At 40.1% G+C, this 25,761-nt stretch overlaps 1 protein-coding gene across 2 annotated transcripts in view; it reads left to right on the forward strand.

Moving 5' to 3' along the window:
• The window catches only part of fbn1 (fibrillin 1), a 75,101-nt gene that overhangs the window by 14,595 nt on the left and 34,745 nt on the right, over positions 1 to 25,761 (forward strand). For both annotated transcript variants that reach the window (XM_088920986.1, XM_088920987.1), the window contains 26 exons: positions 842 to 1,039; positions 3,735 to 3,860; positions 5,562 to 5,687; positions 8,844 to 8,996; positions 9,710 to 9,871; positions 10,518 to 10,658; positions 11,485 to 11,604; positions 11,748 to 11,873; positions 12,525 to 12,647; positions 13,687 to 13,809; positions 14,528 to 14,680; positions 15,998 to 16,051; positions 16,163 to 16,288; positions 16,408 to 16,533; positions 16,975 to 17,094; positions 18,738 to 18,875; positions 18,965 to 19,015; positions 19,446 to 19,571; positions 19,914 to 20,141; positions 20,606 to 20,731; positions 20,959 to 21,087; positions 22,089 to 22,214; positions 22,882 to 23,007; positions 23,551 to 23,673; positions 24,579 to 24,704; positions 24,963 to 25,088. In XM_088920986.1, the coding sequence (XP_088777112.1) occupies positions 842 to 1,039; positions 3,735 to 3,860; positions 5,562 to 5,687; positions 8,844 to 8,996; positions 9,710 to 9,871; positions 10,518 to 10,658; positions 11,485 to 11,604; positions 11,748 to 11,873; positions 12,525 to 12,647; positions 13,687 to 13,809; positions 14,528 to 14,680; positions 15,998 to 16,051; positions 16,163 to 16,288; positions 16,408 to 16,533; positions 16,975 to 17,094; positions 18,738 to 18,875; positions 18,965 to 19,015; positions 19,446 to 19,571; positions 19,914 to 20,141; positions 20,606 to 20,731; positions 20,959 to 21,087; positions 22,089 to 22,214; positions 22,882 to 23,007; positions 23,551 to 23,673; positions 24,579 to 24,704; positions 24,963 to 25,088 (3,402 nt within the window). The remainder of the gene's footprint in view (positions 1 to 841; positions 1,040 to 3,734; positions 3,861 to 5,561; positions 5,688 to 8,843; positions 8,997 to 9,709; positions 9,872 to 10,517; positions 10,659 to 11,484; positions 11,605 to 11,747; positions 11,874 to 12,524; positions 12,648 to 13,686; positions 13,810 to 14,527; positions 14,681 to 15,997; positions 16,052 to 16,162; positions 16,289 to 16,407; positions 16,534 to 16,974; positions 17,095 to 18,737; positions 18,876 to 18,964; positions 19,016 to 19,445; positions 19,572 to 19,913; positions 20,142 to 20,605; positions 20,732 to 20,958; positions 21,088 to 22,088; positions 22,215 to 22,881; positions 23,008 to 23,550; positions 23,674 to 24,578; positions 24,705 to 24,962; positions 25,089 to 25,761) is intronic.

Raw genomic sequence — 25,761 nt, forward strand, 5'->3', positions numbered from 1 at the left:
GGAACAGTAAAGCCAATACACCACAGCTGATGTCTGTTTATATATATATATCAGTTTATATAACATCTGAATAATGGACCATACTGTAGAATCTCCAAATTCTAAAAGAACTGGCTATTTAAAAAAAAATGTTTTTTTAATTTTATTTTCATCTTAACCCCGCTCAGCAAAATAGGTGGTGGAACACTATCAACAATGCATACCTCCTGGAATGTGTTTTTCAGAACATCAGGAAGGCCTCAAATGAGAGCATGCAGTTTAGCCCACCATGCCCATTTGGTTCTCCTTCTCTATAGTCATATGACCCATACTCGTGCTGGTACTGAGAGGAAACCCTCCAGACGCGAAACCAGTCCCGGTAGGGAATAGTTTTGAGTAGCCAATGACACCTGCCCAGGAACCTCTCAAAAAGACCAAAATTGACATGAAATGAGAAGAACGTGCAAACTCTACACAGACAGGTTCCCCAAGCTGAAATAGGACTTGGAGCTATTAGACAGCAGTGTCACCACCTTGCATGCCACCATCATTTAAAAGAAATTTAGTTATTCTTAATTTTTTTAGATACAGCTACAACTCTTAACTGCTTAACTGCTTAACTGCTCCAGTGGTAGTTGAAGTGGCCCCCCACCCCCCATGTGTGAAGCACTGAGGGGTAAAGAGTTGTGTGCAAGGATTAGTATGTGTTAGAGTTAAATTAACCTACCCCAGTGGTTACTGGAACACTGACTTATAAAGGGAAAATTTGCCAGGCTAGGAGAAAAAAGAATAGTTAACCCTGGCTTGTTTACAGTTGTAATTTCTCCTTTTGTCTTCAATGTCGTCTTCTACTTCTTCCCAGATTACAGGACTGGGCCGTGCTTCACATCTGTAAGCAACCAGATGTGCCAAGGGCAGCTGACTGGCATCGTGTGCACCAAGACTCTGTGCTGCGCCACGGTGGGCAGGGCCTGGGGGCACCCCTGCGAGATGTGCCCTGCGCAGCCTCATCCCTGCCGCAGGGGGTTCATTCCAAACATCCGAACGGGAGCTTGTCAAGGTACTGCAGGCTGGTGGCAAGCCTGGAATCCGGGCTGACTCCAAGTAACAGGGGATTAATCTTAATTGAGTTAAATTGCCTTTGGTCTCCTTGTCTAAAGGGATTCTGTGATATGCGCAAAAAGAGTGGAAAGGGACTGTCGGATGTCTTCACTCACGCCTCGCTGGCTTTTATAAGAAAAAGTGCATTTATACAGTAATAAATGAGCTATTCTATAGCATTCCTCCTCACTGAGACTTTTTTGCATTTTGTTTATTTTATTGTTGTTGTTTTGGCCTGGTGATCACAAAACATTACACTGTGATGGTGTTTTCCTGAAAATATTAAACTCTGGGAAACAAATGACCTTAGAGTTACATAATGTTTGGTCAGTTATAAAATCTACTAAGCAGATTAAAAAAAAATGCAAACAATATTGAGAGGGACTATAAGTTGATTGGGAAGAATTTTGCCTCACAGGTGGGACAAAAAGGAATCTTCTTGTGATATGTTATAAATATATATTCCAGGGCTGTGCCTTTTTTCTATTCATACTGTAATTTCAAAGTGTTCTTTTAGTCAATAAAGTCTTACATGAAGAAGAAGGTTACTTCCTGTTGTTTTATATAAGCCATCTGTTTTCCTTTACTGTGGAAATAGCAAGTGTCTGTATGGCTTTCGTAGACGCACTGCTGGAAGCAGAAATAAACATTCATAAATTGAATAACCTCACAGTGACTTATTTGTCTGTACAGTATGCGAAGTTGAGTCTATGTTGTTAATCATGTGCCTCTCATTATAGGAGATTGCATCTGAAGAACGAAAAGAGTTAGGTTGCTCTTTTTTGCGAAAGTCTGTTTGTGGTTTGGACATTTTGTTAGTTAAATGTCTTGCACTAATGTTACATACCAGATTGATAAACTGTTTACGGAGATTTCAGCATTAATGTTGGCAATTGGCCAGGCATGAGTACAGCTATGCAGTATAGTACCAATAGCACTATTTATTCTAGACTGTTGTTTTTGGCCACTGTGTTCTTTGGAATGTACTGAACTGTTACAATGGTACATTTGCAATGTAAATGCTCTGCTGCAAAGATACATACCTAAATAAGGAGCAATTAGCTCATTCACCCTGGCTTTTGTAACTCCAGTTTTAGGATTGTTGACCTTTACCTTCTTTTTGCCTTCGGTTTTTCATTCTGGCTCCATATTTGTTTTGCAATGTCCTGGCAGAATTCTGACAGTCTGGGGGTTTTAGATAATATATTATTATGGCGCTTTTTAATAAAAAAAAAAGGTGAAAGACACACATCACTCCGGATACTGTGCGGCAGTGCTGTTGTCCTTTTCAGTTGTCAACAGCTTGACCTAAAATACCAAGAGAGAATAATGTCTCTTTTGTTCTGTTTGTAACAGGGGAGGGGAGGGGGCATCATTAATGTTAACAAGAAATTGTTTAGGTGGCATAATTTTTAGATAAAGTTTCTTTGTACTGCCCTCTCAACAATCCCACCACGCTGAGGGTCTACTAAGAGGTCCTCCCAGATGTGGATTATGGCTTCCCCCAGCGTGTTTGGAAAGTCCTGCTGCTGTACTTGGCTTATATTCTAATTCTTCCAGCTGTATAAATTCTTTTATCGTCTGGCTGTCTGTAGGACATAGGAGAAAGTTAGCAGGGGTGGCTCTGCACGGCACAGCCCAGAATGTCTTTTTCAGTGCTGTGATTTACTGTTTCATGGGTACAAGCATGGGACACATTCCTCTCTTTCCTCTGTCTCTGTGTTTATTGCCTCGTCTCATCCTCTGGCGTCGTCTGCTTGTTCAGGGCCCACGGAGGAGGTACATCCGGCAGCCCGTCTACTCTTGTCGCAGTCGCCTCTCTCGACTTCCTGCACAGTGCCTCGCCATCGCTGTGTGGTGGCCTTATAAGGGTGTATCACTCTGCAGCGCCACAGCTTAAATTTGCAGGAAAATTGCTTATCTGACCACGGTGAAAGTACAGTGCCAGCTCTTCCAGCTGCCAGTCTAGACCTGAGAAATGTGCACTGTAATCCAAACGAGTATAACCAGACCCAGCCTTTTTCATCCATGTTTTTTTTTCAATCACGGTTGGTTTGGAACTGTTGATGAAAGTGAGTCATTTACCATCACATGGTCATGCAGAAAGAGCATGTGGAGGAGTGGTTAGGACTCTGGCCTCCTGCCTTGAGGGTTGTGGGTTCAAATCCTAAATGGGATGTTGCAGTCATCCTCTTGAGCAAGGTGCTGTACTTCCCTTGTTGTTTTGCTCCAGTGAATGCTCTGATGTACTATATAAATAGGTCTTTAGGTCATTATTGTAAATAAGAAATTGTTCTCAATTGCTTTAAAAAAGAATACAAGAAATAAATCCTTGAGAAGCCACCTCTACCACTTATTTCAATTTGCTGTCCTTAATACTGATTTGCATGTCCTTTACGTTTACAGAGCTACTTTCTTATTTGTGGTTACTTTTAGGATGCAGACTTCTGCATATCAGAAATTGTTCTTCATAACAGCTCTAAAGTAATGAAGTGAGACAGGAAGCTTCTTGATGGTGTCTTTAGCAAGGTTTTCTAAGCCCGGTTGGTTTTCGTACAACTTTCCATATGAAAGCAATATTCTTTTGTAGACGAGCGCTTAGGTGGAAAACAAATTAAATGTGATTTTTTTAATAAAGGTTTTTTCTTTTGCAGATGTGGACGAATGCCAGGCCATTCCTGGGCTCTGTCAGGGAGGAAATTGCATTAACACTGTCGGGTCCTTTGAGTGCAAGTGTCCCGCTGGTCACAGGTTCAACGAAGCCACACAGAAATGTGAAGGTAAGGCTTTGTGTGAACCAGTGTGTTCCCCCTTAGTCCGGTAAAAACAGAATGATTTTAACTGTTGCCTTTTCTCTCCAACCATCTGTGAAGCTACACAAACCGGCAGTGAGGAAACACAGACAAAAAAAATCACTGAGGGCAAACGGACCCTCCCATTATTTAACATAATTAACCTAATTAATTATCTTTTCGTATAAAAGGTTTTGAAATTTTCTAAGCTTTTTTCTAAGCTTCAACACCTTCTAAAGAGGTGAAATAATTGCATGTCAAGATACTTTACCTTTCAGAAGAAGAATGAATTACGGTCCTTTTTGATTGTAAATAATACTATTGGGCTTAATTTAAAGTGCTACTATTCTGTCTCCCTAAATATGCAAAAGAAAAATGTCGCAGGGAAGCCACAGCAGTGTTTTCATTCATTTCCCGTGAGCATTTGCTTTAACCTGGCACTCTTGCGGAGCCACAGAAAGACAAAGAAGTGTAGGAACTGTCTGACCTGTGATGGAGACCAGTTCTTGGGTGCATAGGCTGCCTTTAGTCTAAATGAAATAAACTGATTGAGACTAAGGGCACAATTCCACCAGCCATAGCAGGTGTGACAACATAAAAACGTCAGCACAGTGACGAGTCCACAGCACTGGACAAAGACTGTGAAGGAGGCCAGATGGAGACCCCTGGAGCCAAATTTCATCTTTGTAGTTTCAGGAGTTTGGCAGCAACCACTGCTTGGGTCTGTGAGGTGATAATCAGAATTGCATACGCAAAGAGGTCAGACTCCATTCAGCTGTTAATCATGACTCAAGTGTGAGAGGGGGAGTTTTTGAATGTGAGATCCAATCTATGGGAGGAATAACTGGAGAGAGATTTTGACGCACCACAGTCCATCAAAGTCATAAATAACCAGAAGCATGCATCAAGGAATAGAGTTTAACCAAATCAATGGAGAATTTCTCTTGTGAATGATAAGACTGTGAGAGGCCCAAATGAACACAGCAGAATACAGAGCAGAACTGGCAGAGATGTGCAGTTTGGTTTTGTGTTTAAAGACACTGAGAATTGGAAAGTTATTTTAAGAAAGTTTTTTTGGCTTGTAAAATAACAAGGGTTTTTATAAAAATCTAGTCTCAGCAACTCTTACGTACTAAAATAAATAAAAGCCCTGTTCTCGCAGATATTAAAACTGCAAAGAGCACTGGCTTATTAACAAAGTTTGGTGATGATTTCCAGATGAGCCATAACTCTGCAGAATTTGATTTACTAAAATGGTAAAAGATGTATTTGTGGTGATAATTTGCAGAATGGAGTCTGTGCAGCATTGTGCCCAGAAATAATAATCGGGTTCTTATTTTTTAACTTTAAACCAGAAGTTTCAAATTTGGCTTAGTGTTAACATTTTCTAAGTCATATTAATGTAATTTGCATTTTCTTTGTAAGAAAAGGTGTTAAGTGTTATCCTGAAACAGTATCAAAAGAGCTGTATGGAAAATGATACTGAAATACCAATGTGATAACAGGATTTTTAATTTGGTATTTTTGCATGGGATCCCAAGCACACATTAGTTAAATTTAATTTGACCAACTCTGTTCTTCAAATGAATGTATGAAGCCATTATTCAAAATGTCTGTATACTACAGTTTTTAATTTGATAAAACCAGTAGTTTATCTGATTGGATTTTGTATTTTGTTTTTCCTTGAAGACATTGATGAGTGTGCGACTCTCCCTGGTATTTGCAGTGGAGGTGAATGTTCGAACACAGCTGGAAGTTACTTTTGCAGGTGTCTCCAAGGGTACTACGCTTCAGTTGATGGCTCCAGGTGTATAGGTAAGAATCAGCTGAAAGAAACAATTACAAATAAATTATAGAGTGGAGAGCTGATTAAAACAATTGTTTCACATTTTTCCTCATAAAACAGTTGTTTTACATTTTTTCCTCATTTGTGAATTCAGTATGCTTATTGAAATACAGTCCATAAACAGTGGACCCCAGCAACAGGAAATGCCCGAAGAAACTAATAGTAACTGTATGAAATTATTTTAGTGGCTGGTCAATTTTTATTCTGACATTTTGGAAAATGTAGGATTTCAATTAATAAAACAGAGCGTGATTTAAGAATATTGAAAGTTAGCCTATATAATATCAGCTTTGAATTGACAGTATAGACTTAGGCAGAAATAATGTACAGTGAATATGGTAACGGACCTCTGTTATTCACATTGATGACTAAGGATTGTTTTTCAAACCACAAAAAGTTTAGCTTTTGGTTAGATGGCAAAAGACAATTTGTTAATGCAAAAATCTGCGAAAATGTGCAATTAAATTTTTGTAGTAACTACAAACAAATTGCATAAAAGAGCAGGTCTTTTGATAATGAGCACTGTTAGAGAAATTTCAGGGAGCCAATGTTTTACCATATTTAAGAGATGTCTACAAAGGAAGGACTTCTGTAATTATAAGGATGCACTATCCATATACAATAATTTCAATTAGAGGTTAACCATGCATTTTTACTTTCGGGATATCTGAAGAAACAGTTGTGCTAAACTAACAATTTTTAACAATCCAGGAAAAAGTAAAAATTCACCAGGCATAATCTGTTTTATCTGCCATCAAACACTAGCTCAGGAGTGCTTTTCAATAATATGTTGCCTTAATGCACTGTATGTAAATTGCTGTCTAATTATCTCTTTCCACTGCCTCTGCTTAGTTCCTTCCTTTTAAGACTTTGTGTTTGGTAAGTGCTGGTTATGAGTTTAGCAAACCCATTTTGATGTAACTCCAAATGATTCATTGTCATAGGCATTTGCAGGGAAAATTATGCTTTGAGGATTTCATGAATAAAAAGATGACGGAAACGTCTGTAAGGTATTTTCAGAGCAATAAAGGTTGAATTACTGAATTAAACTTGGGATGAAATCAAAATGAGTTCCAGCACATCTGAGATTTTAGCATTAAAGCAGTCTTATAAATTACCACCTAGTTCCTTAACTGCAAAAACTATCCTCAAGTGAGCTCCTCTCATACAGTCCCGCACTCTGGGCTAGGAGACCATGCAGAAAAATTACTGTAACCTTTCCAAAAGCCCAACATCAAGAATTTAGGTCATTAGTCTGCTGTTTCTAATACTATAAGAATGAACTATTGTGCTTCACTAACATGCATAGAATTCACACAGTGTTTCATGTCACACCCTACAGGCTGCTGTCACACTGCGTTTTTAAAATGTTTTCTATTTATCCCTTGAAAGAAAAAGATACATTTTTTAAATGTCTTAGCACATAAAATATTAAGGTATTATTTTGGCATTTAAGCAAAAACTGGTGGAGTACAGGTGGAAAAATACTGTCAGCATAATGCAGTGAAGGGAGGTTAGTGTCAACAGCATGAAGCCAGTTCCTTACGGTGTCACTGATGGCTGCCCAGTTTTTGGAGATGCCATCACTGAAATGTTTTCGTTTCCCTGCTTGGGCCCCAACAAATCTCTAATGGCTCCACCTGTACACATGTGCTCTGTCAACGCTTTGTCAGTTTCGTGGTGGTTGGAGTCGGTGTTGATGCATAACCTGTGGAGATCCTTTGGCCTTATTTTAGGAGCAGCTGCTCCAGCTACTCTGAGCTCTGAGCCCTGATGTGCAGTTGAGATAGCAGCTGCAGGTTATTAATAAGGTGAAGTGCCCTCTCATGCAGTCATGCAGGCTGTACCACAACAATCTGGCATTGGTGGGTTGTTAAACTCTGAATATTCAAGCAACTTCGTACCGGCAATTTTTTTGTTGCTCTTTCGTTGAGCTGTGGCATTTAGGCAGTGTGAAACAGCTTAATTAAAACCGGCGAACTTGTTTTTTTCAAATTCAGACTCGTAATCATCTTAATACTTACCTTACACTTATGCAGTCACACCTTTTCCTCTTCTTTTTCACTTCAAACAGGAACTAGGAGACTAGGAGTTCTAGGAGAGAACATGAGCATTTTCTGTAGGCAAATCACAATCTCTCATAATGCCAAATTTAATTAAAACAAGCTGTTGTATTATTTATATAATAATATAAAGTGAATCTGTTGTTGTACAGTAGAAAATAGTTAACCTTATAAAATAAGGTTATCCTTATTTTGGGTAACAATTTAATAGACGTGGAAAGGCATGCCGCCTACACTACCTGATTAATGAGAAACAAAAATGCTGTTTTTCAATAAGTTTAATAAAATAAGTTTTTTTAAGTCAAGAAAACATGGGGGCTATGCAGGAAACTTTTAAAAAACTGCTGCCTCTTGAATATTTTTTGGAGAATATTTGTAAATATGTACATTTGTGACAATGTATTCATATGTAATGTGAATAAGTCCTGGTGAAAAAAAAAGTTGAGAGCTGTGCTGGGTAACTATAGAGTAATTTCCCTGGTGCTTGTATTCTGAAACACAGCCAGGAACGAGGGGCTGATAGATATGGAAATTAGGACAGACATTTGAAAGGTGAGGATTGATGGCTTTTCTTAGTGACGTGCAGAAAAATTCAAACCTCCTCTCCCCAAAAAAGGTATCAGTTGGAATTCATTCCCACCCAGTTTTTGACAGTACCAAGGGGGATTCGGGTCATGTAACATCAGCAGATCCACGCTGGCTCCAGCTCCCAAGAGGATGTTTATTTGGAAAGAATGTCCGCTATGAAGTTGTTCTTTCCAAAAACATGTACGGCCAAAAGTTCTGTTGGCTTTTCTTAGCCCCTCATGTGAATGTCCACTACTCGCTCTGTTAGGATTTTAGCATGTTTTACTGTTCTGAGCTTAAGACAGTTTTGGCACTGAACGGACCCTTAAAAGCAGTTAGTCACACCCCAGATACCTCAGCAGTCTGCAAAGTTAATTCAAATATGATGACACAGCTCTGTGTACTCAAAGCCATATTTTCCTTCAAATACAGTTAATTGCCTGTCTGAAGCTGTAAAGAATTTCAGCTTATAAAATGACGGACTTCTGTTTTCAGATGGTCGAAGTGGATACTGCTTCGCAAGTTTAGTGAACGGTCGCTGTGGCAACCAGCTCTCCCAGCACATGACCAAGATGCAGTGCTGCTGTGACAGTGGGCGTTGCTGGTCAGATGGATCTGCTCCAGAAATGTGTCCCATGCGTGGAACAGGTATGTTTTATTTTTCTTCACTTGTTTTTCCATCAATCTGTTTTCTTACTGCTTTATCCAAATCAGGGTTGTGGGGAGCCGGAGCCAATTTCAGCAAGCAACGGGTGCAAGGTGGGGGTACACCTTAGACAGGACTCCAGCCTATTGCAAGAAAGACACACACACTCGCACCAGGGCCAATCTTCCCAAAAGCCAATTAACCTACAAGTATGTTTTTGGGCTGTGGGAGGAAACCAGAGCACCTGGAGCAAAGCCATGTGAACACCAGGAGAACATACAAACTCCATGCAGATAGCACCCCAGAACAGGCATTGAACCCAGGGCTCTAGTGTTGCAAGGCAGCAGTGCTAGGCAGCAGTGCTAACCACCGTGCCACCCTTCACTTGTTCTTAACTTCCAACAAACATCTCAGGCTTTTTAATCTTTATATTCATACAAGGACTTTGCACCGGCTTTGAAAAATGTAAAGATCTTGTTTGTTCAGTTTCATGTTTTACAGTTTCTCTTGTATAAGGTAAAAAAAGGAGAGGGAAGCTGAGTCAGGATGCAGAGGAACAAGTACCGTTCCTTTCATGCTGAGAAGTAGAAAGCAGAAACGCTGTGTTTCAGCTGTTGAGCGGGAGGCTGCCTAGTGTGTGAAGTGACAGTAAACTGAGACAGGAAGTGTTCCATATTGAGCCTGTGTATTAATTTTGTCTTTCTTGTTTTTCCAGATGAGTACAGAAAACTCTGCGCTATGCCGTTTCCACCAGATCAACCTATTCCCAGAATTCCTGAGCTTCCACCAGCTGTGCCTGATGTACCCCGCCCTGGTCAGCCAGGTGTTGATATTCCTGTTCAGCCTGGTGTGCCCATAATCCCTGGGATCCCACCAGGTAGGGTAATTAGCTCAGGAACAAATGGAATATATTTTTGACGGGATTCCCAAGTGACTCCACCTGCAGAAGGGCCCGCCTAGGACACAGGTTGACTACTTGTCTAGGACTCCTGTTGTCCAGACATTGTCGGTCTGAATCTGGTCTGTTTCATTAGCTGATTGTGGCTTGGGTTCCTCAGGCTGCACTGTTATTGGCTGGGCAGTTCCAGCCTCAGTCAGCCTGGAAATCCTCAGCCTCCGTCCCAGACACCCTGGGACATGCCGAGTGCCCTCCCAGTGACACTATTGCCCCCGCAACGTGACAGATGGGGCACTCCTCTGACAGAGAGGTGTGTCAGAGGAGTGCAGGGCCATCTGCGTTTCCTTCCTGCAGGCTGCCGATTCAAATTCGGGAGGGCTCAAGAGAGAATAAATAATCAGCAACTCCAGCACACAACAATGTTTTAATATTTCTTAAAAACATTAAATGTATAGAATCTGAGGATTGAAAAGACAGGATATATTGGGCTGTATTTGTGACTTACGTAAGCGTGCATCTAAATATTTTTGTGAACACAGATATTTAATTTCCATCACTTATTATGGTGTAATGCTCCAATTTCAGAAGCAGTCTCATTTTTATTCTGAAATCCTTTGTTTGGCAGTTATCCTTCCTCAAAATATCACAAACATTTGTCTCCGGTACCGAAACCTCTGCATCAACGGAGTCTGTGTCCCGACGCCGGGAAGCTATCGCTGTGAGTGCAACACAGGATATAGGCTGGATGTCCGGGGAGAATGCATTGGTAAGCAGAACTGTTAGACTAAACAGCCGCGATTGTTATTTCTAAACCTCAACCATGATTCAGCCACATGTGACTCTCAAACAATTTGTGACTTAAACATAATCAGTACTGAGGAGTTCATAGGAACAGTAAAATTACAAAACCAGGAGAAGTTTACATTTCACAATTTTTAAAAGAAAAAGATTTCATGCAGATAATTAAGGTGGGCATTCTTCAGATCTGTAACTTTTGTACAATGAAGATTTACTAAGATACTGTACTTTCATGATATGCTCGGCTTCCTAAAATACAAAATGTTTCATAACACCAGAAGTAAAAGAGAAAATGGAATGTTCATGCATTTAAAAATATGAGTGACCAGTGAATGGTGGACAATACAAAGAATTAAGCAAAAGTATACCTGAATCTAAAGAAAGGAAAAGCAACTAAACCACTTTAATCCATCCATCTATTTCATAACCACTTCTTCCAGTTCAGGGACATGAAGGAAAAAAAGGTCTGTCCCGCCAAGCAACAGACACAAGGCTGGGTACACCATGGGTGGAACGCCAGTTCATCGCAGGGCAGACAGACACTAACCCTCACGTTACTCACATCATGGCCAGTTTTACCAGAATCCAGCTAACCTACCGGTATGTCTTTGGACGGTGAGAGGAAACTGGAACACTGGGAGAAACCCCTGCAAGCACTGGGAGAGCACACAGACTCCAAGCAGTTAGCACCCCAGGTCTGGAATTGAAGCCAGGACCCCAGCACTGCGAGGCAGCAGTGCTAAGCCACCACACCACCCTAAACCTCTTTAATGTATGTTTCTGTTTTACCACAGATGATGATGAATGTGATCGAAATCCCTGTGTCAATGGAATCTGCGTGAACAGCCAGGGGTCCTATTTCTGCCAGTGTTCCACGGGGTTCCAGAGTACAGCCGGTAGAACTGAGTGTCGAGGTGAGTGCTGTGTATAAGGAGAATTTCCCCGTTTGTGAGTGGGCTCCGTGAAATTCCTTCTTTCAACACTGCTGGGAATGTCAGTGCTTTGAAGAAGAGTGGGTGGTTTTGCCAGTGCTATCAATCTCCCCTGTGCTCTACAGATGTGGATGAGTGTGTCGCGAATGGAAGAATCTGTAACAATGGCCGATGTGTGAACACAGAAGGCAGCTTCCACTGTGTTTGCAATGCGGGCTTCGAGATTTCGTCCGACGGGAAAAATTGTCAAGGTATTTTTTTGTGGTTTCGCTTCAAAACAAGTTTTTGTTCAAGTCCACTTTCAGGTTAGTTGTGTTTGCTTAAACACAAAGGGGTAGCCTGTGTCTGAATAGGTTGATCTCAATGCAATTATTTTTACTATTGTAGTGTATTTCCTTGAAAATGACTTGAGCATAACTTACTGAAAAAAACAGTAATAAGATTTTTTCTTATTAGGTAATTAGTATTAGGAAAAACAGTCAGCTCTTGCAATCGTACAGTACTAAAACACTGGCTGCACTGTTCTGACATGTGGTCTTTCTTTATACATTCATAGCTGATTCATAGACTTTAAAATGGCTGTAGCTGACATGAAAAGGGAAAGGCAGCAATTAAAAAAAGAGAGACAACCATACTAATAATCTACTCTCTAATAATCTAATAAAGGCTGTTATAATTGTGTGAGAAATAGGGTGATAGATGTGAAAACAATGCTATTTTACAATTTGCTGTAAATAAAAAGAAATAGATAAGAAACAGTTGCTTCCTGTTGAATAAATGCATTTAAAATCAAGTCCCACCTGTGGCTTATCATGTCTTAGGAGGAGAATGAAGTGGCTTCTCCTGATGTCATTAAAGCTGTTTTGCTGCTGACAGGAATATGCATGAACATTTGCTTTCAGACCAAGATGAATGCCTCATCAGAAACATGTGCCTTAATGGGATGTGTATAAATGAAGACGGGAGTTTCAAATGCATTTGCAAGCCTGGTTTCCTGCTAGATCCAACGGGCCGATTCTGTACAGGTGCTGTTCCTTTTTAAAATTTAATTAAAATTATTAAAATTGCAACCATACTGAAAGTCTTAATAATGTTAGATTAACTACAGTGCATAGCTATTAAAAAGGATAAGCTTTTGCCTCTCTTAATATAATGAAACACGGATCATTACCTTCTGCATGCGTTTATAGTACCAAATATCTAGCCAGAGTGCATACTTTATATTTTATACTCGGCTGGAGCCCTTTATTTTCAGTTCTAGAACTTTAAAGCCCACTTCTACCTCAGCTTTCTCTTCAAAGATCAAGATGCATTGCAATGCCTGTTTCCGAAAAGCTAATGTACAAAGATGTAATGACTGCATCGTTTTGGACAGACATTTCTACACTATGTGCCAAACAATATACCAGCTGAAAGGCATTTACAGTTGGATATTTCCTTTTAAGGTAGCAGATTTTGTTAGTACAATAAATGCTATGTTGCTATTTGAATAAATAATGCTGAGTTTCTATTAATTTTATGTTAACAGTTATGGACATATATAGTATATCAATGTTATTTTTAATACTTTAACAAAAATCATTGGCTACAAAAAATAAATAAAAGAATGAGAATACACTGGGAGGTTTAATTCTGGAAAAAGAGAAAATTGCAAAGGGAGTTTGATGTAATGCAAGATAAAACAGCATTTAAAATGTCTCTAGGGGCCTTGTGTAAACTTTCGGATTGTGTTCGATGTAAAATGTAAAAAAAAAGTGTGAAATTGTTTCTCATTTCTTAAGGTTAGATACCTCTCTTATTCTTTTATGGACATACTCAGACAGAGGTGTCCATTCCTTTATCTGAATGGCCAGTGTGTCTGCTGGTTTTCATTCCAACTCAATTCTTAATTATCTAAAGCAGCTGGTTACTGGTTTAACTGGACCAGCTGAATAGCTTCTCCCAGCTCTTCAGGTGCTGCTACTTTACAGACACCAGAAAATATGCACAAATAGCAGTCCTCTGGGTTCTGGTTTGAACACCTCTGGTCTAACTAACCCGCCTGCTCTATGTTTGCTGTTGCAGATATCGATGAGTGTGAGACGCAGGGCATGTGCATGAACGGACACTGTGTCAACACAGAGGGCTCCTTCAGGTGTGACTGCCTCCCTGGCCTGGCAGTGGGGCTGGATGGGCGTGTCTGTGTGGGTGAGTGACACCTTTCAATCAGGAGAGCGTGAGCAGAGCATTTTTCCCACACCGTTAAAGAACGGTGTTTCCACTTCTAAAACATCCATCCATTTTCTAATCACTTCCTCAGTGGCTACAAGGCAGGACACATCCTGGACAGGATGGCAGTCCATCACAGGAGGGCAGACACACACACACACAACACAACACACCAGGTCCAATTTTCCCAGAGGCCTATCAATCTTCCAGTATGTCTTTGGACTGTGGGAGAAAACCAGAGCACCCGGAGGAAACCCACATTAACAAGGGGAAAAAATACAAATTGTCTGGAATTGAATGCAGGGCCCCAGCTCTGTGAGAAAACAGTTCTAACCACTGTGCCACTGTGCCGCCCATTTCTAAAACATACCATTTTAAAATATGTGGGGGTGCAATCTGCAGAACATCCATTGACATTTTCAGGTTAGCGTGGATGCACTTTCTCTAGCAATTTATTCGTTACTGCATCGTGTGAATTGAAATTGTGCCATGTTAAGTGCCTTTTCCTGTTGTTTGCAAAAAGGGTGGAAATTTTTATCTGTTAATGGCTTGAATGCACAAATGGCACTATATACTAGTTTTAACAGTAATGGAACGTTTTATTTACTGTTGCAAGGGGATTTCTTTTAAAAGGATGCCAGAAGCTTGTTTGTTGTGCATTCTTTATTTGCTTTTTCTTTTTTTAATTTCAACACAGACACGCATATGCGGAGTACATGTTACGGGGGTTACAAGAGGGGACAGTGTGTAAGACCTTTCTTTGGAGCAGTTACCAAGTCTGAGTGTTGCTGCGCTAATATTGAGTATGCTTTCGGAGAACCTTGTCAGCCTTGTCCGCCTCTGAATTCAGGTATGTAAGCTGCCTTGTCAGGCTGCGAAGATGCAATATTTATTTAACTGTCTTTGCAGACATCTGGCAAAAGGTGTTTCCCTCTAGATGTACAATGTACTGTAGTGGAAAATGTGTGGTATTGCGGTATTAGAATTATGCTTCTTGTCAGCAACAAGATGCCATTGTCAGCAAAAAGATGCTAAAAAAACGAGATGCCATTGAGTGTCATTTGGCAACACAATGCCATTGAATATCATAATTCTGAGTGAGGAAGTACAGGAATTCAGACACTTCACTGAGTATGAGAGCAGTGGCCTCAACAGCTAGTTTTCAGTCAAATGAAAAGACTTGGCAAACAGCTGCTCACAAATACCACAAAATGTTTAAAGCTAAAGCTGGCTTAGTCTTGCTAGGAAACTCCCAGCAACATTTTTTCTAAGAAATCAGGCTTTCAGGAGTAGTTGAGGTGAGTTTAATATTAACCACATGCTTTTGGTACCCTGGCCTGCTTTTTAGGTTAGATTGCTTGGCCTATTGACCTGATTCATTCAGTATGGATCTGAGTCCAGAACTCGGTGTCAGCTAAAAACTGAAAGACATTTATTGAAGCACACTTAACCTCTGAATGAGCTCTCTGGTGTCAGGTCTAACATTTAAGGACAGAACTACTTTGGGATTATCAGCCTGTGTTAATACTACAGTGTTTCTGTTAGGAAAGTATTACCTTTCCCATCAGCATGCAGCGTAATTTCAGCCAAAGAAAATAAAAGTTTATTTTGCTTAGGACTTTTCAAAAGACGGTTTGCTTTTACATTGTTTTTTTCATATCACAAATATTTTAAAACGTTAAAAATGAAAAAACATTAAAAATAATATTTTAAAATCAGGTATTTCTCAAATGATATAAGTCTGCAATTATGAGCAAAATGGTATATTGAAACAAAGCCTAGAGGTTGTTTTTAGCTTTTTGCAAAGTTCTACAGGATGTGTGGAGCTGGAGTCTGAGAGGTTAAAAGACCACACCATTATATTATGGTTACCAATATGCTAATGTATATATCATGGGCATGACTGCTGTTACTATAAATAAAGAGTAATGAGAGGAGACGGTTAGTTTTAGTGCTTTTGTTATCTCTCAGTCATTTAAACTAAGAGGGTGACTGAGAGACCTGTCCACTGTTCACTCTCCTAAGTCTCCATTCTCATGCTGCACTGTAGTGAATGGAAGGAAACTGGTAACAGAAATGGTCTTCAGTATACGTTGTCATAATGTGTAATATCTAGAGCTAATATCTAAGAGCTGATGTACATGTTCTCTCCTTGTTTATGTTCTAGCTGAATTCTCAGCATTGTGCAGTAAAGGTATTGGCACCACCTCAGATGGGAGAGGTATGTACAGTACCATCATATCAAATCAACATCCCTTAAATCAGTAATATAAATTCACTTTGAGTGTCTGATTGTAACTGAAGTAAAGGTTCTCAATCGTTTGTATTACAGATATAAATGAGTGCGCACTGGATCCTGATACTTGTCAGAACGGAGTTTGTGAGAACATGCTGAGGACTTATAAATGTAACTGCAATCTTGGATTTGAAGTAGATTCCACAGGCAAAAACTGTATTGGTATGTTTTTGTCTTCCCTTATTGTTTAATGGATGTTCTACATGTAGTTTATCTCAGTTTTAAAAGTAAAAAAGTTTATAGTTAATTTAAAAGGTTTCAAATGTGTAATTTCTTCGTAGACATCGATGAATGTGCACGGAGCCCACACCTGTGTGACAATGGGCAATGCCGAAACACCCCTGGGAGTTTCACCTGTTTGTGTGAAAAGGGCTATGTTTTTAATCCTGAAACTGATGTTTGTGAAGGTAATTTCAATTGAGGTTTGAATTTCTTTTCGAATTTCAAAGTCAGACATTTTATTTGTATACAGTATTGTGATGGGGTTACCACCATCTCACAGGGATTTAAAACGAGAAATTGTTGCAATATTGGTAGAATTATCACAGTGTTAAATACTGTACATTGCGTGAAGTATTGTATGAATTCATTCATTCCCTTGATACTTCCGCCTTTAGTTTTACTTGGCCAGGAGAACATGCTGCAGATTCTGTGACAGTTTCAGGGCCTTCCTAGCTCCTTGTCTTTTTTTTTTTTAAATCAAAGTTTATCCTATGTCCTCTGCTCTTGCGGTTCATATTAAAGAGGGATTCGTATTCAGTCTTTCTGGGAAACCAACAACAGAAACCATTGTTCTCTAAGTGGCTCCCAATAATGTTCTGAGAAGGGTGTGATATATCTCCTTACAGATATCGACGAATGTGAGTCCAACCCCTGTGTAAATGGAGACTGTAAGAACATCAAGGCCTCCTTCGTTTGTGAGTGCCCTCCAGGGAGCGTCCTGGACAGCTCTGGGACGACGTGCATTGGTAGGTGGGAGTTTTTCAGTTCTGTGCTTAGCTCTCATGAGAGACGTACTGTACAGCCCACCCCGATATGTGAATCAGTCTTCAGCCACAAGGTGACCAGCTCATTTTCTATGTACTGTAGTATGTCTTTCTGTTCACATTGGGAATTGCCTATTATCTGCGTTTCAGACAACCCCAGACACAATTTGTGAGTTTTTCTCATACTCACTCCTGCTGGGGCACTGGAAAACACCATGGCAACTGTCAGATCCTCAACTGGTTGCTCTGGCAGGAGCTTGGTTCCACCTATGTGTGATTGATCACTGCACTTACCTCTTTGGGAGCTGACTGTTTAAGATCAGTCTTTGCATCTCTAAGTGTGGGCATCCTCTGCTTTGCTCTAGCTCTTGGATTTATGACCCCTACATACTGTAGCTTCGACCTCGCTGGTTGGGTTCCCCTGCCTTTCCAGGGGAATGTTACTAATATAATAGACTGTAAAGCAGAGGAGTGAGGCTCACTAGCTCTCTGCAAGTCATTGGAGTTGGTGCTGTTTGTCAAGAAGAGGAGACCCAGGCTGGCTCAGGCTCCTCACCGAGCCCAAATGACACTTGGAGAGCAAGCAGATTGGATCAGAGCACAATGTAGCTATTGAACACCCCCTGCAGCCTGGGGAGCTGCCTCACTGGACATGTCTGTGAACTGAGGGAGGCACTGGGTCTGCGGAGGTGGCTCAAATCTTAAACTACCTTATGCAGTAAATCCTTGGTGTCTATTATTGACGAATGTCTGTTAAATCATGAATGACATTCTTTCAGCCTAAAAATGATATTATAGGAGAAAAATATATGTATACAATATATACATATGTATTCTGATGTTTTGATTCATTTTTTAACTATAATCAACACAGTCAATGAAAACTATTCCTGTGCCTGTTTTATCATAAATATATAAGTGTGGTAAATATACCATTTAAAATATGCTAAAATATACAAAACACAGACAACAAACATCATAGGCAATTGTCTTACCCATACAGGGCACCATTGATATTCCTGAATTTTAAACCTATGTAGTATGTGTTTTTTACCTTGCTATGTTATTTATAGATTTCCCTGTTATTGCGAGGAAGGTCTGGTATTTCTGACTTCGCAGACAAAATTCCCCTTCAGCAGATTTTGTCTGTTAAATCCTAAGTCTGTTAAACTGAGGGTTTACTGTAATCTTATTTTAATGTATCTTGTTATATCTAAGCATTTTAATTACTGCACTGCTTCTGTCAGATATGCACCTTAATTTTTAAGAAATCCTTCATAAATAGCTTCTGCAATTCTTTAAGCACTGTCTGAAATGCACTTCTCTAAATGCATTCAAGATGGCTAACTCCAGTCTTGCAGTAACAGAGCCTTCTGCTTATTGAATGTACCAGTATTGTGCACTGCTGTGTAGGGAGTCCAGGTCACAGCTGACTAATGATAGAGTCTAGATTAGATAGAGCTGACTAATGATAATGCCAAGACCTATGCTCTGAACAGGTGACAGTGGTGAATAATTTAATAATGTATTTTATTTGATCAAAATGAAATAAGCTGCAAAATAAAATATAGAGGAATCCTTCACTGAGTAACAAAAGCCATCATTTATTTCTCTCTGGATTACAGAAACAGGAACAGGAAATTGCTGGCTGACAATTATTAATGATAGATGTGAAATTAATATCAATGGAGCAACGCTCAAGTCCCACTGCTGCGCTACACTGGGTGTTGCCTGGGGAAGCCCATGTACAAAGTGTGTACCAGGTAAGGCCATCTGCCAGGAGTCATGACCCCTATTCTTTGGGAGAATGTTTTCCATCTGAAACATGGAAACTCTTGTGCTTTTGTTTCAGATACAGTTTGTTCTAAAGGCTTTGCACGAGTTAGAGGGACGACTTGTGAAGGTAAGACTTTCCCTGAACTTACAAAGGAACCTAGCATCACTGCCTTATCTTGAGATACCCATGTTGCTTTCAGCGTAATTGAAAGACAGTTTTTGTGATTTTTCGCTTTGAAATTTCCTTAATTTTGTAATTATATTGCCAACGACATCATGTAATGGAAGTATTTTTCTTTATTGTTTATCTTGCTAGTTATTCCAGAGCAACAAAGAACATCTGTTTCTTTATTCAATCAATTGCTTTACTATATGCTGCATTTTCGCTTTTTTTTCATTAAAGAGCTTCATTGATTGTTTATCGTATTAATAGTTAATAGTGAATTGAATTGGTAGGAGCTCTGTCTGATATCACTGTTGAGCAAAACTGCCTTGTGCTAACGCTTTATTAGAAATAGGTTTTAGGGTATATTGTTAATTGTCTTTTCCGGCAATAGATGTGAATGAGTGTGAAGTGTTTCCTGGGGTTTGCATCAACGGGAAGTGTGTAAATACAGTGGGATCTTTTATTTGCCAGTGCCCCAGTGGAAAGACTGTGGATGCCACTGGTAGAACCTGCATTGGTACGTAGTCTTCTTCTTCACGGTCGAAGTAACAAAATGATCATGATGAAACTCATAGCACTGACAGTCATTTGGCATATGTACTGTAAATGTTTTTTAAGTCTTTAATTGCAAAAAAAAACTGCTATTGCCACAGATTCATCTAAAAAGACAGTACCTAACAGGTGTTACTGCACTGTAGTAGGGGTAAAGGTTTATTAAAGCAATATGGCTGATGGTGAGATATCAATGAAAGTGACAGTGCAGGACACCTCGCTCAGCAGAAGACATCTGTTTAAAATCGTGGTGGTGCCTTGTAGTGAAGCATATCCTTGACGGAGCGGTGCCTGTTAATTCCCACAGACCTGCGCACAGAATTCTGTTATCTAACGCACGAAGATGAGCGGTGTGTCTCTCCGATTCCGGGGAAACACCGCGTCGATGCCTGCTGTTGCTCGGTCGGGGCTGCCTGGGGCCCGGAGTGTGATGAGTGTCCAGAGAAAGGCACTCCTGAGTACGCCCAGCTCTGTCCCAGAGGCCCAGGCTTTTCCCACAGGGGTGACTTCATCAACGGAAAACCTTTACTCAAAGGTAATGCCAGAGGCTATTGCTGTAAAGGCCTCATCCTCCTGTCGAACAAAGAATAGCCCAACAGTGCAGCTTTATAGCCAAGTCTTGTTTCTCTAGTGACACACACTTCCAGCAGGTTGCTGTACGTTCAAGTTTTGAATTATATAGTTTCCATTTCCCTGACTCTTGTAGTGCCTGATTTCCAAACTTTGGGAAATCTGCCTAATTGTTACTTGTGGTTTTTCCCATAGTGGAAAAACAGGGCTTCTTGTAATAGAAAATCTGATGCCAGTATTGAATTAATTGAATTGTTGACTGTAGCATGAAGGAATCCTGTGGTGTGGGAATTGGGTTGCTGTGTATTCCAGTAAGCGCCCGCTGGTCTTGACATCTAAGAAAACATCATGGAAGTTACATATTTGAAACATGAATTTAATTTGGAACCTTCCAACTTTTCTGTTTCTCTCCCATCTTCTCTTATACAGACATCAACGAGTGCAAAATGATTCACAGCCTATGCACCAATGGAAAATGCCGAAACACTTTTGGCAGTTTCAGATGCAAGTGCGATAGTGGCTTTGCCCTTGACTCAGAGGAGAGGAACTGCACTGGTGAGTCACCATTTATAATTGTAAATATAATTATGCAAAGGCATGCAAAGCAATTCCTGAATGGTAATAACTTTCTAATGAAATCCAGACCCCTTTCTTTTTTCTTGTTTAGTGTATTTAAAAAGATTTGCTTTAGACCTGATTTCAGCACTAAGCTAAGCTAAACGTTCAGTGTTTTCCCGTGAATGTTTGTGTTCAAGGGTTGACCGTATGTGTTCCGATTACAGATATCGATGAGTGCCGCATATCTCCTGATCTCTGTGGACAAGGGACTTGTGTCAACACTCAGGGGGACTTTGAGTGTGAATGCTTTGAGGGTTACGAGAGTGGCTTCATGATGATGAAAAACTGCATGGGTAAGGTGCACATGCACAGACATAGCTCAGGCATTGCTTAATTCTAATAAACTTTATTTTATATAGCCCCTTTAAAGATGGCTTCTAAAAGCACTTTACAAAATAACAACAATAAAAAATACACAAGATATGTACAGTAAAAATACACAATGAGAGGAGACAGTAGATGGGGGTACTGAATATAGTTGGAACAGAGGGGTAAATGACAGAACTAGTTAAATAAAGACCCTTCAAAGAAGAAGGTTTTGATTAATATTACTGTGTGTATTGTCATTAGCATTCAGAGACCTTTGTTGAACAAAAAGATAAAATCATCATTTGCTTCAGATAGCACACATATCCCTAAATGTGGATTGGACACATTTTGCATGCTTTGATGAGAAGTGATTGTGGTTTTTTAAACGGTTCAGCTACAAAATGATTGTTAGTATGTTAGCTGAATTACTTATTCTGTGCAAGTTTGTTTTTCTAAGCAGCAGATTCAAAACTTACAAGGTTACTGACAAGAGACAGGCTTCAGAGAGACTCGTGGATAAGAACTTTTATTGTCCATTTCTACTGAGAACAGTTTACTAATCTGTTCTCAATGCTACATCATACCATAAGAAGTTGTTATAATACGAGTAGTGTGTGTTGTCTTGTTTTAATCATTACTGTCTGCTTGCTATAGTCATTTTTTTGAGTGAAAAATTACCCATATGGATTATGGAGTTTCCTTTTGAAGAATATTAGGTTTTGCTCATATGGGGACTCAGCTTGGATGGCTGTTAAGGCAATTTCCTTTCAAAGGGCTGTGTAGCATGTTGGATAGGCTTTATGGGAAACACAGCAGTGTGTGCTTAAAATACACGGTTGTATTCCCAGCTGCAGTGGCAGAGCCCTTCTGCTTCTGGTGCCAGTATTCCTTCCCATTAAAGAAACAATCATTTCTTTGCCCCCTGGAAGTTTTGTTTGCAATTTATTTTAGACCTCACCATTGAGAAAATGTTTTTCTTGCTCAGACATCGACGAGTGCGAGAGGAATCCGCTGCTGTGCCGGGGTGGCGAATGTCTGAACACGGAGGGAAGTTTCCGGTGTGCGTGTCCCGAAGGCCATGAGGTGGCGTCCGATGGCTCCGCTTGCTTAGGTGAGAGATGGTGGTAGTGGTGATGGGAACGAGGGGGGGTTGCCCCCAGAGCTGGAAAAGCTGGGTAACTGTGATGGAAAAGCCGGCCTTCTGCGGGCTGGCCCAGCTCACTGCTGACTGTAAAAAGAGTCTGCCTGCTTTCACTGGACGGACAGCTCGGATTCTGCAGCTCTACTCCTGGAACCTCGGCTTCCTGATCTGCAGATGCAAACCACTCATTTCCACCCATATAAAGTTAAGGTTTCTGCCATGCAGCTCCCACACTAAAAATAAATACATGGTTAGTGAAAAGTCCTGCAGATGGATGCCATTGTACAGATGGCTTAAACAATATATTTTCTGGCTCTGGTATATCATCTCTACAGTTCTTTCTACACAGACATTTAAATATATACCTGGTATAGTGTAGGATGTACTGTATACTAGACTGGCTAGAGTACATATATATTTACTCTGTATATATCTCATTCTATTTTGTATACATTATATGTACATAAACATTTCAGGCTGCACTAGAACTGCACTAGTGTTTAGTGGTAGAAGTGGTGTTTAATTAAGGAGAAATTTGCAACCTGCCCCTTTATGGTATCTTTTGATTAAGTAGCCAACTAGGTATTGAAAATGTAAATTAAAAGTGTAATTTAATTTATCTTGCTTTGCTTTACAGATATTAATGAGTGTGAATTAAGTGATAAGCTTTGCAAAAATGGACGTTGTGTGAATATGATTGGGCACTACCAGTGCACCTGTAACACAGGATACAAATCTACAGAGGACAAGCTGTCATGTGTTGGTAAGGAAACACAATTACACACTTCAGCTGCAAACATTTAGATGGATACCATACTGAAGTGCATTAATTACTGTAGGTGTGCATACTATTTAAATTACTGCAAACCAGTCAAACTGCAGTAAACAATGCGAGAGCTGTGTGTTGAACCTTTCCTGGTATTTAATCTGTTGTAGGAAGGACTTCACTGTCTTTGCTTGTTTGCAGTATGTAAAATGTATGCTACACGTGTGGAGGTGAGTATTAGTTAGGTCATATATAGCTTACACAGGAGTCTGAATTGACATGTTTCATTACATTTTAACTAATTAATGCTTCACCTGTGGAGGTGAGTATTAGTTAGGTCATATATAGCTTACACAGGAGTCTGAATTAACATGTTTAATTGCATTTTAACTAAACAATGCCTAAACAAGGTGTCCTGTTTTTAATGATTGTGAGCCCTTGTATTGCATTGACACACCTTATTATACACCACTAAGCGGTGCAGTTTTGGACCTCTGCAGTCCTTGTCTTAAGGTTTATAGTCCGTCTTTGCTCCTTCAGATATCGACGAGTGTACCATCCAGAATGGGCAGTGTGAAACGTACTGCACGAACTCGGAAGGCAGCTACGAGTGCAGCTGCAGGACTGGCTACGCCCTGATGCCGGATCAGAGGAGCTGCACAGGTGCCACCTGAATGATATTCTGGGTGACAAACACATCAGACTTTATGATGAGCTAAAGTGTTCCCAGTCTGACAGATCCCATTCTCTTGCCATAGAGGCTAAATTAATCTCTCAGCCTATTTTGAGTTTTCTCCATAAGAATCCTGTTGTGCTCCATACAGATATGGTAAATTACAAGCCAGAAGGGGATAAAAGAGGATATAATTTGAACAAAGGCGTCGGTCTTCATGCACAGGCTTGTAGAGCTTTTTTTTCCCTTCACTAATCCTTTGAGAGGAAGGCTCTAACAATGCCTTCCTGACTTCCTCCTCAGGTCCACTGACAAACAGCCTTGAAAGGAGGTCAGTCAAGCAGTGCCACTGCCCTCACATACCCAGCATGAATAAATAAACCTTCCACAACTAGCGTGAGGTCTTTTAGTTTCTGTGCAGAATAGGATCACTGGTGCAGGAGTTTATGACAGAGGAGAAGCTGTGCACTTATGCCAGCCTAGATGAGCAGATTCCTATGAAGAAATGCAGTGGTTACACTAGTGGATGCTAAAGGCCAAAAGAAAAGAATTCCTGGACTTTAATAGGACATTTTGAAAAATTTCCGAGCATGATTAAAATGCGATGAGTGATAAGATTCCTCCGATTCCCCTACGAAATAGGTATGACTTTTGTTACCCTTGACAGAGATGGCTGATACTGTATCTCTCTGGGGAGGGTGGGAGGCCAGATTCGGACTCCATTGAGAGAGAAACACCACTTCATTGTCACAGATGTCTTTACTACCCGCCTATTCAATGAAGATTTAATCTCTCAAAATTCCTTGGCAAAGCACTAAGAGACTAAACCCTTACGGAGAGCTTTCCAGTATAAGGTGCTCATGTATTCTTGACCTGTTTCCTCCATCCCCTGCAGATATTGACGAGTGTGAAGACAATCCAGACATCTGTGATGGTGGTCAGTGCACAAACATCCCTGGCGAATACCAGTGTCTGTGCTACGATGGGTTTATGTCCTCTGAGGATATGAAGACATGCCTAGGTACTTTGCCTTACATTGCTTCTAATTGAGCGTCTGTGGTTAGGACAAAATGGAAAAGGTGAAATATTTTTTGTGCATCACAATAATACAAATTGAAGAATAATAGAAAATCCACAGACCCAAAGATGAGTCTGATGAAATGTGGTCAGATTTTAACCAGAATCTAACATGTGGTGTTAAAGTGAAAGGTTCCTTTTTAGGGCTGAATAAATAGTTTTTATTTTTAGACTTACAAATATTTTCTCTCTTGCTTTAAAGATGTCGATGAGTGTGAACTGAATCCAAATATCTGCCTGAGTGGGAACTGTGAGAACACAAAGGGATCTTTCATCTGCCACTGTGACATGGGGTATTCAGTGAGGAAAGGAACTACTGGCTGTACAGGTAAGGCTTTGCAAATAGCCCTGAGACATTCCATGAATTTATAAACCCTGCTCTTCAGGGTCTTTTCACTGTTGGGCAAAATAAGTGCAATAAGTGCAATGCTAACTAGGTCTGTGAGAAATAACAACAACAGAAAAATCAGGAGACGTTTTTAACTAGTAATTCAAGCAATCATATGGACATGAATGATGTTTTGCATGTATCGCCTAACCATATGTAAGGGTAGACCATAGGATTCCAACAAAACACTAGTTCTAAATAAGTACAACAATATAGTTGTTTGAATGACTTAGTCATTTGGATGTCACATGTTCAAATCAAGAAGTTATGATTGCTTGTTCTACTACAAAAAACAAACAGTGGTGTCTCTGTTTTGAGTCTCTGTCAAAGGAGTCTGTATTGGTAGATGAGCAGGATGTTTTGAAATATTGGCAAGAGTGATGACTCATGGAGAATCATCTTGTAATCATTACAGCTACACTTAATCAGTTAGCAGCTCTATTGTACACATTTTGAATTTCAAGAACCTCTTCAAGATCTTGAAGGTTTTGTGGTATGTACACAGCATCTGAGCCAAGGAGGCAGAAGTTTGACATAATGGATCACATTTATGGTAGAATGCAAGTCAAAACTTCAGATGGTCATTTGAGAATGTTTTCTGCGAGCTGTGAAT

Source organism: Atractosteus spatula, chromosome 7, assembly GCF_055471065.1.
Source record: "Atractosteus spatula isolate fAtrSpa1 chromosome 7, fAtrSpa1.hap1, whole genome shotgun sequence".
In the NCBI taxonomy this organism is placed as follows: Eukaryota; Metazoa; Chordata; class Actinopteri; order Semionotiformes; family Lepisosteidae; genus Atractosteus; species Atractosteus spatula.